The 17,196-nt window shown below is 40.7% G+C and overlaps 1 protein-coding gene across 1 annotated transcript in view; it reads right to left on the bottom strand.

Annotated features, from left to right (window-relative positions):
• Positions 1 to 669: 669 nt before the first annotated feature.
• LOC133636400 (protein asteroid homolog 1-like) overlaps positions 670 to 17,196 on the bottom strand; it is a 16,835-nt gene continuing 308 nt past the window's right edge. The window contains exons 2-6 of the mRNA XM_062030392.1: positions 14,367 to 14,633; positions 11,248 to 12,119; positions 7,944 to 8,175; positions 5,205 to 5,394; positions 670 to 2,449 (exon numbers count right to left, since the gene is read on the bottom strand). Coding sequence (XP_061886376.1) covers positions 2,158 to 2,449; positions 5,205 to 5,394; positions 7,944 to 8,175; positions 11,248 to 12,119; positions 14,367 to 14,633 — 1,853 coding nt within the window. The 3' untranslated portion in view covers positions 670 to 2,157. The remainder of the gene's footprint in view (positions 2,450 to 5,204; positions 5,395 to 7,943; positions 8,176 to 11,247; positions 12,120 to 14,366; positions 14,634 to 17,196) is intronic.

The following is a 17,196-nucleotide window of genomic DNA, read 5'->3' on the forward strand; positions in this document are numbered from 1 at the left end:
CGCGGTACCGTGAGTACGCAGCTGCGGCTTCCAAACATTTGATCGCTTGCCCGTACGTGCGTGCCGCTATGTGCATGTCACGTACGTAACTTTGGGGAAATATATGTGCTGTATGAACTTTGCGGAGGTGAACGGTACTTTGGGCTGTGGGATTGAGTGTGTTGTGCGGGTGTTTGATTTGTATTAGTGGGTTATATGGACGGGAGGGGGGAGGTGTTTGCTATGCAGGATTAATTTGTGGCATATTAAATATAAGCCTGGTTGTGTTGTGGCTAATAGAGTATATATATGTCTTGTGTTTATTTACTGTTTTAGTCATTCCCAGCTGAATATCAGGTCACCCCCGGCTCTCACAGCATCTTCCCTATCTGAATCGCTTCCACTGCCCTCTAGTTCTTCACTCTCACTTTCCTCATCCACAAATCTTTCATCCTCGCTCAAATTAATGGGGAAATCGTCGCTTTCTCGGTCCGAACCGCTCTCGCTGCTGGTGACCATGATTGTAAACAATGTGCAGATGTGAGGAGCTCCACAACCTGCGACGTCACGCTACTTCCGGTACAGGCAAGGCTTTTTTATCAGCGACCAAAAGTTGCGAACTTTATCGTCGATGTTCTCTACTAAATCCTTTCAGCAAATATATGGCAATATCGCGAAATGATCAAGTATGACACATAAAATGGATCTGCTATCCCCGTTTAAATAAGAAAATCGCATTTCAGTAGGCGTTTAATATTGTTGTCCGGGTGGAAATCGGGAGAATGGTTGCCCCGGGAGGGGCACTGAAATCCGGGAGTTTCCCGGGAAAAATCGGGAGGGTTGGCAAGTATGTTGCTAAGGCGGGAAAGCCATTCAAAGAAGGTGAATTCATTAAAAAGTGCACGTTAGATTTTTTTAAGAAATCTTTTCTTGCGGCCCAGCCTCACCCAGTTTCTGCATCCAGTGGCCCCCCAGGTAAATTGAGTTTGAGACCCCTGATCTACACCTTTATACAGACCTGGGCAAATTAAGGCCCGGGGGCCACATGCGGCCCGTTGAGCTTTTCAATCTGGCCCGCCGGACATCCCCCAAATTTTTTTTTTAGATCTTTAAGATGGAAAGTGTAGCTGCCATTATGATGTGCAGTGATATTTTCTAATGACCGTAAGGCTTCAACTATACTAAGTATTTCAATGGTTGGAATCTGCGCTTATGGACGATATACTCGTTACTATGGTAATCTAATTAGTTACTATGGTCATCTAATTAATTACTATGGTCATCTACGTCACAGCAGCTCGGACGAGGCACCAAGCAGTGTGGGCGGGAAGCGGAAGGAGATTTTCACAACAAAGTTCTAAAGCTTGGTGATATATAGAATAGAATAGAAAGTACTTTATTGATCCCTGGGGGAAATTCAGCAAATATCAGATATATCAGATTGTAGGTGGGTTTATTTTCTACCCTTCGCGTTCATATTTCACTGTTTGTTGCGTTTCACTTGATTGTAAAATATGTCGATCGAAAGGGGGTGTGACGTTCATATTTTGTCGATATTCAGTGTTTTATCGTTCATAGAAAAATTTAAAAATTCCATTATATTTTTTAAGGCAGTCTGTCATAACGTTTTTAAGCATTCAATCAGACATTATTGGGAGGTTTTGTATTAGTGTTCCTAAATATAGATATACCGGCCCATAGACACTTTTTTCTCTAAATGTGGCCCCCGAGTCAGAATAATTGCCCAGGCCTGCCTTTATATGATATCAGTTAAAAATTACTTTTGATGCATGCTGATTAATACATTCTAAACTGGGGCCCGAAGCAGTTTAATTCAATTTAATTAAATGTGATTGTATTATTAGAAACTTTTTTTTTTTCTATCCTTTTTTTCCATCAAGCTTGAATTGAATAAGATGCATGTTTTCTACTCAAATAAATTCACGGGAAATAAATTGTTCAATAATATTTTTAAAAATGTACATAGTACCGGGTAAGTTTGCCATGATATTCTGCAGGTTGGGAATAAGTTTTGCACATGGAGCACCTTGTCATTCCTTAATTTGACTTTTCACTTATTCATGCAAAATGTTGATTGGAGCGACTCCGCCATCAAAACTACAAAATTAGTTTCATAGCATGTCTCACTTCCCCGTTCGGTCACATCATTTACGGCCATTAGTCGTTGATGTCTAAAACTGCAAACCTGTTCCTGACCTCGTCATTCCCTCGCCTTCCTCTTCCTCTCCTTGGCGCCGCCGCTCCTCTCCCTCTTCTTCCTGGCGCTGCGCCTCGGCCTCGCCTCGGTCCCGCTGGAGGAGCGCGCGCCTTGGAGCTGCAGTTTCTCACGGCGTGTAAAAGTGTCGAGTAGAGGTGCCCGGAAAAGGACGACTCGGGCAGGAGGATCTCGGCCGCTCCGCCCGCTTTCAGGTAGGCGAGGAGACCGTGCGCCATGGTGCCGCTGAACAAACTGATGGAAAATGTCCAGAATAAAAGGAAAGATGACAGAAGATGCCCTGTGCACACGTCCATAGTCATCTATGGACGTATTGTTGGAGCAACATTATTAGCAAACACACATCTCAATCTGTGTGTGTGTAATCCAACTCACATGTCTGTGTAATAATGTGTGGGTCTGGATTAGAGATGTCCGATAATGGCTTTTTTGCCGATATCCGATATTGTCCAACTCTTAATTACCGATTCCGATATCAACCGATACCGATATATACAGTCGTGGAATTAACACATTATTATGCCTAATTTTGTTGTGATGCCCCGCTGGATGCATTAAACAATGTAACAAGGTTTTCCAAAATAAATCAACTCAAGTTATGGAAAAAAAAAATGCCAACATGGCACTGCCATATTTATTATTGAAGTCACAAAGTGCATTCTTTTTTTTAACATGCCTCAAAACAGCAGCTTGGAATCTGGGACAGGCTCTCCCTGAGAGAGCATGAGGAGGTGTGTGTGGGGGGGGTTATATTGTAGCGTCCCAGAAGAGTTAGTGCTGCAAGGGGTTCTGGGTATTTTTTATGTTTGGTGTGGGTTCACAGTGTGGCGCATGTTTGTAACAGTGTTAAAGTTGTTTATACGGCCACCCTCAGTGTGACCTGTATGGCTGTTGACCAAGTATGCTTGCATTCACTTGTGTGTGTGTGTGAAAAGCCGTAGATATTATGTGACTGGGCCGGCACGCAAAGGCAGTGCCTTTAAGGTTTATTGGCGCTCTGTACTTCTCCCTACGTCCGTGTACACAGCGGCGTTTTAAAAAGTCATACATTTTACTTGTTGAAACCGATACCGATCATTTTGAAACCGATACCGATCATTTCCGATATCACATTTTAAAAGTCCAAGCATCAATGTTTTTAAAAGAATGTACAAAAATATATTGTTCACAGGATATAGTGAACTGCACTAAGAGTCAGTAGGTTTGTATGTGTATGTATATGTATACTATGTATACACGCTGTTGTGTCACATTCATAGTTACTTGTTAAATGTGTGTTGTAGATATATATATATGTATATGTACATACTTATATATGTATATGTATTTATATGACATAACATTTTTATATACTATTATTATTATTATTATTATTATTATTATTAAACATACAGTAAGTAATAAGAGGGGTGGGAGTACATACGTTTTTACTTCTTCTCACTCTTTTTCGGATATGTTTACATTAATGTTTATTTTCATTTCTTGTTTCTTTTGCTTTTTATTATTACTATTATTATTATTATTATTATTATTGTTTTTGTTATTCATTCTTGAATGGGTTTTTTGTTGGGTTTTTTTCAAATTTGTTGTTTTTGTTTTGTCTACATATTCGAAATAAACATGAAAACATGAAACATGAACATGAAAGCATTTATCGGCCGATAATATCGGCAGTCCGATATTATCGGACATCTCTAGTCTGTATCTCAATCTGTGTGTGTGTAATCCAACTCACATGTCTGTGTAATAATGTGTGGGTCTGGATCTCAATCTGTGTGTGTGTGTAATCAGATCCGCGTGTGCATGTTTTAAGTTGTCTGTCCCTATTATGATTTGTCTGTGTGTAAAAAAAAATATCAGTCTGTTCGTATTATGATTTGTTATCGGTACCAAAATTATTTAGATACTTTTCTAAATAAAAGGGACCACAAAAAATGGCATTATTGGCTTTATTTTAACAAAAAATCTTAGGGTACATGAAACATATGTTTATTATTGCAATTTAGTACTTAAATAAAATAGTGAACATACTAGACAACTTGTCTTTTAGTAGTAAGTAAACAAACAAAGACTCCTAATTAGTCTGCTGACGTATGCAGTAACATATTGTGTCATTTATACACCTATTATTTTGTACACATTATAAAGGACAAGCTGTAAAAATGTATTATTAATCTACTTGTTCATTTACTGTTAATATCTGCTCACTTTCTGTTTCAACATGTTCTATCTACACTTCTGTTAAAATGTAATAATCACTTATTCTTCTCTTCTTTGATACTTTACATTAGTTTTGGATGATACCACACATTTAGGTATCGATCCGATACCAAGTAGTTACAGGATCATATTCAAAGTCCTCATGTGTCCAGGGACATATTTCCTGAGTTTATGAACATAATATGTATTTAGAAAAAGGAAAAAATATATTGTGACGATAAAAAAATCATAGTAGTATTGACGAGATGCGCGATTGTACTTGGTATCATTACAGTGGATGTCAGGTGTAGATCCACCCATGGCGTTTGTTTACATTGTGACGCCGGTGAGCTATTGTATCCTCCTACGGTGTGTAGTGAAGCATGTTTACCTATTCCTCGTCCTGCAGTGATAATGCTACTTGTAAGAAACTCACTTTATTTGTCGCCATGGAGGCGAGGATTAGTGATTTAGAAGTAGACCGGTACATTTCAGAGGCGGTATAGTACCGAACATGATTAATTAGTATAGCGGTACTATACTAATACCGGTATACCGTACAACCCTAGTCTTTTCTGCTCGCACACCCATCTACTGTAAATACGCACGCACACAATTTTTTTTTACACGCAGACAAATCATAATAAAACACACAGACAGATCTGATCACACACAGATTGATATACAGACACACACATGAATTAGATTACACACACACACACAAATTGAGAGACACGTTTGCAAATCATTTTACACCGTAAATGGACTGTAAATGGTCAGTTGCACTTACTATGCGAGGGGCAGCTCAGGCAACGGCAGCAATAAGAGCTGATTCAGACACGCTGCACTCCACAGGCAGGCCTGCCATTGGCTGAAACTGTGAGCCGCTGCGACGGGCATGCCTTGTCTGAAGGACTTCACCCGGTGTTGGTCCAGCCAACCCAGTACGCCGCGCTCTGCAGACCAGTTGAGCTGTGGGACTAGATTTGTGCACAATGTTGACATATTTCTTCACGTGTCGATTATCTATATCGCCATATATATTTCCTCCTCCTGCAATAACGCTGTGTGTATATATATATATATATATATATATATATATATATATATATATATATATATATATATATATATATATATATATATATTTAGGGATGTCCGATAATATCGGCCTGCCGATATTATCGGCCGATAAATGCGTTAAAATGTAATATCGGAAATTATCGGTATCGGTTTTTTATTATCTGTATCATTGTTGTTTTTTGTTTTTTTTGTGTTTTTTTTTATTAAATCAACATAAAAAACACAAGATACACTTACAATTAGTGCACCAACCCAAAAAACCTCCCTCCCCCCATTTCTTTCTGTTATCAATATTCTGGTTCCTACATTATATATCAATATATACCAATACAGTCTGCAAGGGATACAGTCCGTAAGCACACATGATTGTGCGTGCTGCTGGTCCACTAATAGTACTAACCTTTAAGAGTTAATTTTACTCATTTTCATTAATTACTAGTTTCTATGTAACTGTTTTTATATTGTTTTACTTTCTTTTTTATTCAAGAAAATGTATTTAATTTAGTTATCTTATTTTATTATTATTTTTAAAAAGTACCTTATCTTCACCATACCTGGTTGTCCAAATTAGGCATAATAATGTGTTAATTCCACGACTGCATATATCGGTTGATATCGGTATCGGTTGATATCGGTATCGGTAATTAAAGAGTTGGACAATATCGGAATATCGGATATCGGCAAAAAGCCATTATCGGACATCCCTATATATATATATATATATATATATATATATATATATATATATATATATATATATATATATATATATATATATATATATATATATATATATATATATATATATATATATATATATATATATATATATATATATAACATCAAAAACCCAAAATCAGTGAAGTTGTCACGTTGTGTAAATGGTAAATAAAAACAGAATACAATGATTTGCAAATCCTTTTCAACTTATATTCTATTGAATAGACTGCGAAGACAAGATATTTAATGTTCAAACTGAGAAACTTCTTTTTTTTTTTGCGCAAATAATCATTAACTTAGAATTTAATGGCAGCAACACGTTGCATTTTTACCACTGTGTTACATGGCCTTTCCTTTAAACAACATTCAGTAAACGTTCGGGAACTGAGGAGACACAGTTTGGAAGCTTTTCAGGTGGAATTATTTCCCATTCTTGCTTGATGTACAGCTTAAGTTGTTCAACAGTCCGGGGTCTCCGTTGTGGTATTTTAGGCTTCATAATGGGCCTCACATTTTCAATAGGAGACAGGTCTGGACTACAGGCAGGCCAGTCTAGTACCCGCACTCTTTTACTATGAAGCCACGCTGTTGTAACACGTGGCTTGGCATTGTCTTGCGGAAATAAGCAGGGGCGTCCATGATAACGTTGCTTGGATGGCAACATATGTTGCTCCAAAACCTGTATGTACCTTTCAGCATTAATGGTGCCTTCACAGATGTGTAAGTTACCCATGTCTTGGGCACTAATACACCCCCATACCATCACACATGCTGGCTTTTACACTTTGCGCCTAGAACAATCCGGATGGTTCTTTTCCTCTTTGGTCCGGAGGACACGACGTCCACAGCTTCCAAAAACAATTTGAAATGTGGACTCGTCAGACCACAGAACACTTTTCCACTTTGCATCAGTCCATCTTAGATGAGCTCGGGCCCAGCGAAGCCGGCGGCGTTTCTGGGTGTTGTTGATAAATGGCTTTGGCTTTGCATAGTAGAGTTTTAACTTGCACTTACAGATATAGCAACGAACTGTAGTTACTGACAGATGGTTTTCTGAAGGGTTCCTGAGCCCATGTGGTGATACCCTTTACACACTGATGTGGCTTTTTGATGCAGTACCGCCTGAGGGATCGAAGGTGCGTAATATCATGGCTTACGTGCAGTGATTTCTCCAGTTTCTCTTAACCTTTTGATGATATTACGGACCGTAGATGGTGAAAACCCTAAATTCCTTGCAATAGCTGGTTGAGAAATGTTATTCTTAAACAATTTGCTCACATATTTGTTGACAAAGTGGTGATCCTCGCCATATCCTTGTTTGTGAATGGAAGCTGCTTTTATACCCAATCATGGCACCCACCTGTTCCCAATTAGCCTGTTCACCTGTGGGATGTTCCAAATAAGTGTTTGGTGAGCATTCCTCAACTTTCTCACTCTTTTTTGCCACTTGTGCCAGCTTTTTTGAAACATGTTGCAGGCATCAAATTCCAAATGAGCTAATATTTGCAAAAAATAACAAAGTTTACCAGTGTGAACGTTAAATATCTTGTCTTTGCAGTCTATTTAATTGAATATAAGTTGGAAAGGATTACCAAATCATTGTATTCTGTTTTTATTTACCATTTACACAACGTGACAACTTCACTGCTTTTGGGGTTTGTATAATGCTAACCTTAGTCCAGGTGTTGATATGCTAAACATTAAATATGCATGTTAACCAACTGACCGGATTGTTGGTAGTGGGTGGTTCCGTTCTGGTCTATCGAGACCAACTCTCCATAGACCATCCCAAGGATCAAGGCCTGGATCTGGGGTTGTGAAGGCCTGGGTACAGCCTCCTGGAGCCAGAAGCTTGTTACTGCAACCGCCAGCCTCAAATGCGGGGGGACGTTAGCCACAACAGACTGGTTGACCCGCAAGACCTCGAAAAGGGCATTGAGACGGACTTTGACAGGTTCCTGGACAGTTGGAAGGAAAAGTAAAGGTAAAGTGAGAAATGTAGAACCGTGGTAACTCGCTTTTTGACAAACATTTTGCCCTGGTTTTCGTGTAAATGTGATTTACCTGGGTCAGTGTGTCCAGGTATGAATGTGATTTACCTGGGTCAGTGTGTCCAGGTGTGAATGTGATTTACGTGGGTCAGTGTGTCCAGGTGTAGATGTGATTTACCTGGGTCAGTGTGTCCAGGTGTAGATGTGATTTACCTGGGTCAGTGTGTCCAGGTGTAGATGTGATTTACCTGGGTCAGTGTGTCCAGGTGTGAATGTGATTTACCTGGGTCAGTGTGTCCAGGTGTGAATGCGATTTACCTGGGTCAGTGTGTCCAGGTGTAAATGTGATTTACCTGGGTCAGTGTGTCCAGGTGTAAATGTGATTTACGTGGGTCAGTGTGTCCAGGTGTAGATGTGATTTACCTAGGTCAGTGTGTCCAGGTGTAGATGGGATTTACCTGGGTCAGTGTGTCCAGGTGTAGATGTGATTTACCTAGGTCAGTGTGTCCAGGTGTAGATGGGATTTACCTGGGTCAGTGTGTCCAGGTGTAAATGTGATTTACCTGGGTCAGTGTGTCCAGGTGTCAATGTGATTTACGTGGGTCAGTGTGTCCAGGTGTAAATGTGATTTACCTAGGTCAGTGTGTCCAGGTGTAGATGTGATTTACCTGGGTCAGTGTGTCCAGGTGTAGATGTGATTTACCTGGGTCAGTGTGTCCAGGTGTAAATGTGATTTACCTGGGTCAGTGTGTCCAGGTGTGAATGTGATTTACCTGGGTCAGTGCGTCCAGGTGTAGATGTGATTTACCTGGGTCAGTGTGTCCAGGTGTAGATGTGATTTACCTGGGTCAGTGTGTCCAGGTGTAAATGTGATTTACCTGGGTCAGTGTGTCCAGGTGTAGATGTGATTTACCTGGGTCAGTGTGTCCAGGTGTGGATGTGATTTACCTGGGTCAGTGTGTCCAGGTGTAAATGTGATTTACCTGGGTCAGTGTGTCCAGGTGTGAATGCGATTTACCTGGGTCAGTGTGTCCAGGTGTAGATGTGATTTACCTGGGTCAGTGTGTCCAGGTGTGAATGTGATTTACCTGGGTCAGTGTGTCCAGGTGTAGATGTGATTTACCTGGGTCAGTGTGTCCAGGTGTAGATGTGATTTACCTGGGTCAGTGTGTCCAGGTGTGAATGTGATTTACCTGGGTCAGTGTGTCCAGGTGTAGATGTGATTTACCTGGGTCAGTGTGTCCAGGTGTGAATGTGATTTACCTGGGTCAGTGTGTCCAGGTGTGAATGTGATTTACCTGGGTCAGTGTGTCCAAGTGTAGATGTGATTTACCTGGGTCAGTGTGTCCAGGTGTAGATGTGATTTACGTGGGTCAGTGTGTCCAAGTGTAGATGTCATTTACCTGGGTCAGTGTGTCCAGGTGTGAATGTTATTTACCTGGGTCAGTGTGTCCAGGTGTAGATGTGATTTACCTGGGTCAGTGTGTCCAGGTGTAGATGTGATTTACCTGGGTCAGTGTGTCTAGGTGTAGATGTGATTTACCTGGGTCAGTGTGTCCAGGTGTAGATGTGATTTACCTGGGTCAGTGTGTCCAGGTGTGAATGTGATTTACCTGGGTCAGTGTGTCCACGTGTAAATGTGATTTAGTGTGTCCAAGTGTACATGTGATTTACCTGGGTCAGTGTGTCCAGGTGTACATGCAATTTACCTGGGTCAGTGTGTCCAGGTGTCGATGTGATTTACCTGGGTCACTGTGTCCAGGTGTAGATGTGATTTACCTGGGTCAGTGTGTCCAGGTGTAGATGTGATTTACCTGGGTCAGTGTGTCCAAGTGTAGATGTGATTTACCTGGGTCAGTGTGTCCAGGTGTAGATGTGATTTACCTGGGTCAGTGTGTCCAGGTGTGAATGTGATTTACCTGGGTCAGTGTGTCCAGGTGTGAATGTGATTTACCTGGATCAGTGTGTCTAGGTGTAAATGTGATTTACCTGGGTCAGTGTGTCCAGGTGTAGATGTGATTTACCTGGGTCAGTGTGTCCAGGTGTAGATGTGATTTACCTGGGTCAGTGTGTCCAGGTGTAGATGTGATTTACCTGGGTCAGTGTGTCCAGGTGTGAATGTGATTTACCTGGGTCAGTGTGTCCAGGTGTAAATGTGATTTACCTGGGTCAGTGTGTGCAGGTGTGAATGCGATTTACCTGGGTCAGTGTGTCCAGGTGTAAATGTGATTTACCTGGGTCAGTGTGTCCAGGTGTAAATGTGATTTACCTGGGTCAGTGTGTCCAGGTGTAGATGTGATTTACCTGGGTCAGTGTGTCCAGGTGTAAATGTGATTTACCTGGGTCAGTGTGTCCAGGTGTAGATGTGATTTACCTGGGTCAGTGTGTCCAGGTGTAGATGTGATTTACCTGGGTCAGTGTGTCCAGGTGTAGATGTGATTTACCTGGGTCAGTGTGTCCAGGTGTAGATGTGATTTACCTGGGTCAGTGTGTCCAGGTGTAGATGTGATTTACCTGGGTCAGTGTGTCCAGGTGTAGATGTGATTTACCTGGGTCAGTGTGTCCAGGTGTAGATGTGATTTACCTGGGTCAGTGTGTCCAGGTGTAAATGTGATTTACCTGGGTCAGTGTGTCCAGGTGTAAATGTGATTTACCTGGGTCAGTGTGTCCAGGTGTAGATGCGATTTACCTGGGTCAGTGTGTCCAGGTGTAGATGTGATTTACCTGGGTCAGTGTGTCCAGGTGTAGATGCGATTTACCTGGGTCAGTGTGTCCAGGTGTAGATGTGATTTACCTGGGTCAGTGTGTCCAGGTGTAGATGTGATTTACCTGGGTCAGTGTGTCCAGGTGTAGATGTGATTTACCTGGGTCAGTGTGTCCAGGTGTAGATGTGATTTACCTGGGTCAGTGTGTCCAGGTGTAGATGTGATTTACCTGGGTCAGTGTGTCCAGGTGTAGATGGGATTTACCTGGGTCAGTGTGTCCAGGTGTAGATGTGATTTACCTGGGTCAGTGTGTCCAGGTGTAGATGTGATTTACCTGGGTAAGTGTGTCCAGGTGTAGATGTGATTTCAGCAGCAGAGCCTGCACTCGGTTTTTCTTCAAGCCGAGGTTAAGTCGATCCAACTCCTCCACAAACACGGGAGTGCTGCACACGTGTGTTGGCGGGCCGTGGGCTTGATCGTTGCCAAATCCTTCATGTGGAGTGGGTTGAACTCTCCCGGGTCCTTTGCCCCCGGTCTGGGTCAGAGCGCCTGGAACAGAACCCCCCCGGAGCAGTAGTATCCCATATATGGCTTGGCGTATCGCTCTGGCGCTGCAGTGGCTGCTGGGCTGCTTGCTGTTCTCCACCTGCGGGTTGAGCAGCACTCTGCGCGTGACCACAGCGTCGACCACAAGGGGCGCTAAAAGCCCCTGAGCCGCCGCGTGCAACAACCGCTCGGGTAACGGCGACTTCTGCCCTCCCGGTGCTGCCTTGCGCTGGGAAAACCAGCCGGCCAGGGGGCTTTGAGGGCGGATATAGTACTCCTGCATGCCCGCCTGCAGCTGTGAACTCAGCCCGCCTGCTCCCATGAGCCGGCTCACCTCCGCCAAGGCCTCGGCGGAACCGGCAAAAGACGACAGCCAGCGGAGCAAGACGTCGATGCGGGACGAGGGGGCTTTACTTTTCCCTCTGCCGCCATTCCTCCCCAACACGCTGGCGTCGATGAGCGCCAGGAGGGTGTCGGCGTCTCTCGGGGTGGCGTAGTCGTTGCCGGTCAGAACGGCGCAGAGCGGCAGTAAATCCGCGTTCAGTCCGCCGTAGCACCGGCACAGAACGCTTGTGTTGTAGCACCGGGCTGGAATGTAGCGCTGGGACGCTTTACCGCTGAGGTTGGTCCACTGGAAAAAGTTGAGTGGCATGTATCCACCTGTAAGGGAGATAAATACATCATTGTTTTGAAGCGCTGCTGTATAGAAGTACAAACCCCCAAAGCAGTGAAGTTTTCACGTTGTGTAAATGGTAAATAAAAACAGAATACAACGATTTGCAAATCCTTTTCAACTTATATTCAGTTGAATAGACTGCAAAGACAAGTAGAGATGTCCGATAATATCGGCAGGCCGATATATGCGTTAAAATGTAATATTGGAAATTATCGGTATCGTTTTTTTAATTATCTGTATCGTTTTTTTTTTTATTAAATCAACATAAAAAACACAAGATACACTTACAATTAGTGCACCAACCCAAAAAACCTCCCTCCCCCCATTTACACTCATTCACACAAAAGGGTTGTTTCTTTCTGTTATTAATATTTTGGTTCCTACATTATATATCAATATATATCAATACAGTCTGCAAGGGATACAGTCCGTAAGCACACATGATTGTGCGTGCTGCTGGTCCACTAATAATACTAACCTTCAACAGTTAATTTTACTCATTTTCATTCATTACTAGTTTCTATGTAACTGTTTTTATATTGTTGTACTTTCTTTTTTATTCAAGAAAATGTTTTTAATTTATTTATCTTATTTTACTAATTTTTTTAAAAAGTACCTTATTTTCACCATACCTGGTTGTCCAAATAAGGCATAATAATGTGTTAATTCCACGACTGCATATATCGGTTGATATCGGTATCGGTTGATATCGGTATCGGTAATTAAAGAGTTGGACAATATCGGAATATCGGATATCGGCAAAAAGCCATTATCGGACATCCCTAAAGACAAGATATTTAATGTTCGAACTGGTAAACTTTGTTATTTTTTGCAAATATTAGCTCATTTGGAATTTGATGCCTGCAACAGGTTTCAAAAAAGCTGGCACAAGTGGCAAAAAAGACTGAGAAAGTTGAGGAATGCTCACCAAACACTTATTTGGAACATGCCACAGGTGAACAGGCTAATTGGGAACAGGTGGGTGCCATGATTGGGTATAAAAGCAGCTTCCATGAAATGCTCAGTCATTCACCAACAAGGACGGGGCGAGGGTCACCACTTTGTCAACAAATGCGTGAGCAAATTGTTTAAGAACAACATTTCTCAACCAGCTATTGCAAGGAATTTAGGGATTTCACCATCTACACTCCGTAATATCATCAAAAGGTTCAGAGAATCTGGAGAAATCACTGCACGTAAGCGGAAAGGCCCAAAACCAACATTGAATGCCCGTGACCTTCGATCCCTCAGGCGGTACTGCATCGAAAAGCGACATCAGTGTGTAAAGGATATCACCACATGGGCTCAGGAACACTTCAGAAAACCACTGTCAGTAACTACAGTTGGCCGCTACATCTGTAAGTGCAAGTTAAAACTCTACTATGCAAAGCCAAAGCTATTTATCGACAACACCCAGAAACGCCGCCGGCTTCGCTGGGCCCGAGCTCATCTAAGATGGACTGATGCAAAGTGGAAAAGTGTTCTGTGGTCTGACGAGTCCACATTTCACATTGTTTTTGGAAGTCCGGACTGTTCCAGGGGCAAAGTGTAAAAGCCAGCATCTGTGATGGTATGGGGGTGTATTAGTGGCCAAGACATGGGTAACTTACACATCTGTGAAGGCACCATTAATGCTGAAAGGTACATACAGGTTTTGGAGCAACATATGTTGCCATCCAAGCAACGTTACCATGGACGCCCCTGCTTATTTCAGCAAGACAATGCCAAGCCACGTGTTACAACAGCGTGGCTTCGTAGTAAAAGAGTGCGGGTACTAGACTGGCCTGCCTGTAGTTCAGACCTGTCTCCCATTGAAAATGTGTGGTGCATTATGAAGCCTAAAATACCACAACGGAGACCCCCGGACTGTTGAACAACTTAAGCTGTACATCAAGCAAGAATGGGAAAGAATTCCACTTCAAAAATGTGTCTCCTCAGTTCCCAAACCTTTACTGAGTGTTGTTAAAAGGAAAGGCCATGTAACACAGTGGTAAAAATGCCCCTTTGACAACTTTTTTTGCAATGTTTTGTTGCCATTAAATTCTAAGTTAATGATTATTTGCAACAAAAAAAAAAGAAGTTTCTCAGTGTGAACATTAAATATCTTGTCTTTGCAGTCAATTCAATTGAATATAAGTTGAAAAGGATTTGCAAATCATTGTATTCTGTTTTTATTTACCATTTACACAATGTGACAACTTCACTGCTTTTGGGTTTTGCACTCATCATACCTGGCAGGTCAAAAATAAAAAAATCACTGTCGTTGCTCAGAACCGGACACTTCCACTGGTGAGCCAAACAGGCGATCTCCCAGTCGGCCTCAGCAGGACACTGGACCAGGGGCACCCCCCTATGACGGAGGACCTGAATGAAGACGTCCCTGGTCAGGATGGGGAGCACGGAGCCATTGCGGCCCTGGGACATGTTCTCTGCTTCCTTTATCCTGGACTGCAGACGCTGCTGCAGAGTGTCCATCTTCTTGTAGCTGGGGTCCGTCCCTGAGAGAACACAAGCAGCAGTATTACCTCTGCCGGGAGCAACAGGTCAATAAGTCATTGTTACTATTATTTGAGCTCGGAAGGGTGCTCCATAAAATAGGGTCACGTTTTTATTTATTGCAATTTTAAATCGGTTCCTAATTTTCGAGAATCTATTAAAAATAATTGCAAAGGAACCCCCAAATACATACATGTATGTATGTATGTATGTATATATATATATTATATACACATACGACACATATATATACACTTAATGATTGTCACACATATACATGTGTGTGTATATATATATATATATATATATATATATATATTAGGGCCGGGAATCTTTGGGTGTCCCACGATTCGATTCAAAATCGATTCTTGGGGTCACGATTCGATTCAGAATCGATTTTTTTTTTCAATTCAACACGATTCTCGATTCAAAAACGATTTTTTTTTTTTTAATGAAAACAATACACAACAATACCATAATAATGCAATACAATTTCAAAACAAAACCCGACCCAGCAACATTCAGAATAGCAATAAACAGAGCAATTGAGAGCAATTGAGAGGACACACAAACATGACACGGAACAATCTAAAAGTAGTGAGACAAAAATGAATATTATCAACAACAGTATCAATATTAGTAACAATTTCAACATAGCAGTGATTAAAAATCCCTCATTGATATTATCATTACAAACATTAATAAAAAAAAATAATACAAAAAATGAACAATAGTGTCACAGTGGCTTACACTTGCATCGCATCTCATAAACTAAATGTCTAATGATAATGTCAATGAGGGATTTTTAATCACTGCTATGTTGAAATTGTAACTAATATTGATACTGTTGTTGATGATATTCATTTTTGTTTCACTACTTTTGGTTTGCTCTGTCGTGTTTGTGTCTCCTCTCAATTGCTCTGTTTATTGCAGTTCTGAGTGTTGCTGGGTCGGGTTTACTTTTGGAATTGGATTGCATTGTTATGGTATTGCTGTGTATTGTTTTGTTAGATTGATTAATTTAAAAAATAAAAATAAAAAAAATAAAAATTAATTTAAAAAAAATCGGGAAAAAAAAAAATCGATTTTTTAAAAATGAGAATTGATTCTGAATCGCACAACGTTAGAATCGCGATTCGAATTCGAATCGATTTTTTCCCACACCCCTAATATATATATATATATATATATATATATATATATATATATATATATATATATATATATACATACACACGTAAGTACATTATATATATTCCAACTTCAAACTGTTCAGCCTATTCGGGAAACGCCCTTGACAAATTCCAAAAATTCCCAAATTTTTCAGAATTCCCAGATTTCCAGGTTTTCCGGGACATTTTTCCCCATTCAAAATGAATTGGCCATTTTTTCAAACTTCCACCATTTCCACATTTTTCAACCAATTCAAACCATCCCACCTTCAACATATTCCACTCACCCTGGAAATTCAAACTACCTTTTTTTCAAGTTAAAAAAAATTCCAGGAATTCTCAGATTTTTTAAACCCCCTTTTGACCCTTTTTTCTGTCGACTACTCCTTCCACATTTTTCAACCCACTTCAACCGTTCCAATCGTCCAAACATTCCTCTTAATCAGGACAAAAAAAAAAGTTTTTTTTCAAACTGGAAAAATTCCCGGTTTTCCCGAAATCCCTTAATATCATTTCTCAATTTAAAATGTTGCTACTTCAACATTTCTCGACCGATTTGAAAAATTCCAACACCAACCATTCAGAACATACAAGTCTTTTAATATTTACCAAAAAAATTCCCGCTTTTCCCCAAATTTCCATGAAATTCCTATTGAAATGAACGGGACATTTTTTTCATCATTTGCCTCTCCCTCTGTTCCTGTTGCAAGAAATATTGTTTTACCTGCACATCGCCTTACATCTCTGTATCCTGGGGTCGCGCCGCAAGTTCAACCGTGCAAGAATTTTACACAATGGCGTTATAACAAAACCTTTAAAAAGTGTGAAGGGAAAGCTGTAGTTTAGCCTTGATGCTAACACAGACACAGTTTTTAGCCTTGATGTTGTCACATACAGTATAATATTATGTGTGTGTGTGTGTGTGTGGGTATTTGGGTACCAAAATGTATTTCGATACTTTTCTAAATAAAGGGGACCACAAAAAATGGCACTATTGTCTTTATTTTAACAAAAAATCTTAGGGTACATGAAACATATGTTTATTATTGCAATTTAGTCCTTAAATAAAATAGTGAACATACTAGACAACTTGTCTTTTAGTAGTAAGTAAACAAACAAAGACTCCTAATTAGTCTGCTGACGTATGCAGTAACATATTGTGTCATTTATATACCTTTTATTTTGTACACATTATGAGGGACAAACTGTAAAAATGAATTATTTTTCCACTTGTTCATTTACGGTTAATATCTGCATATTTTCTGTTTTAACATGTTCTATCTACACTTCTGTTAAAATGTAATAATCACTTATTCTTATCTTCTTTGATACTTTACATTAGTTTTGGATGATACCACCAATTTGGGTATCGATCCGATACCAAGTAGTTACG

The sequence above is a fragment of the Entelurus aequoreus genome, linkage group LG20, assembly GCF_033978785.1.
Source record: "Entelurus aequoreus isolate RoL-2023_Sb linkage group LG20, RoL_Eaeq_v1.1, whole genome shotgun sequence".
Lineage (NCBI taxonomy): Eukaryota > Metazoa > Chordata > Actinopteri > Syngnathiformes > Syngnathidae > Entelurus > Entelurus aequoreus.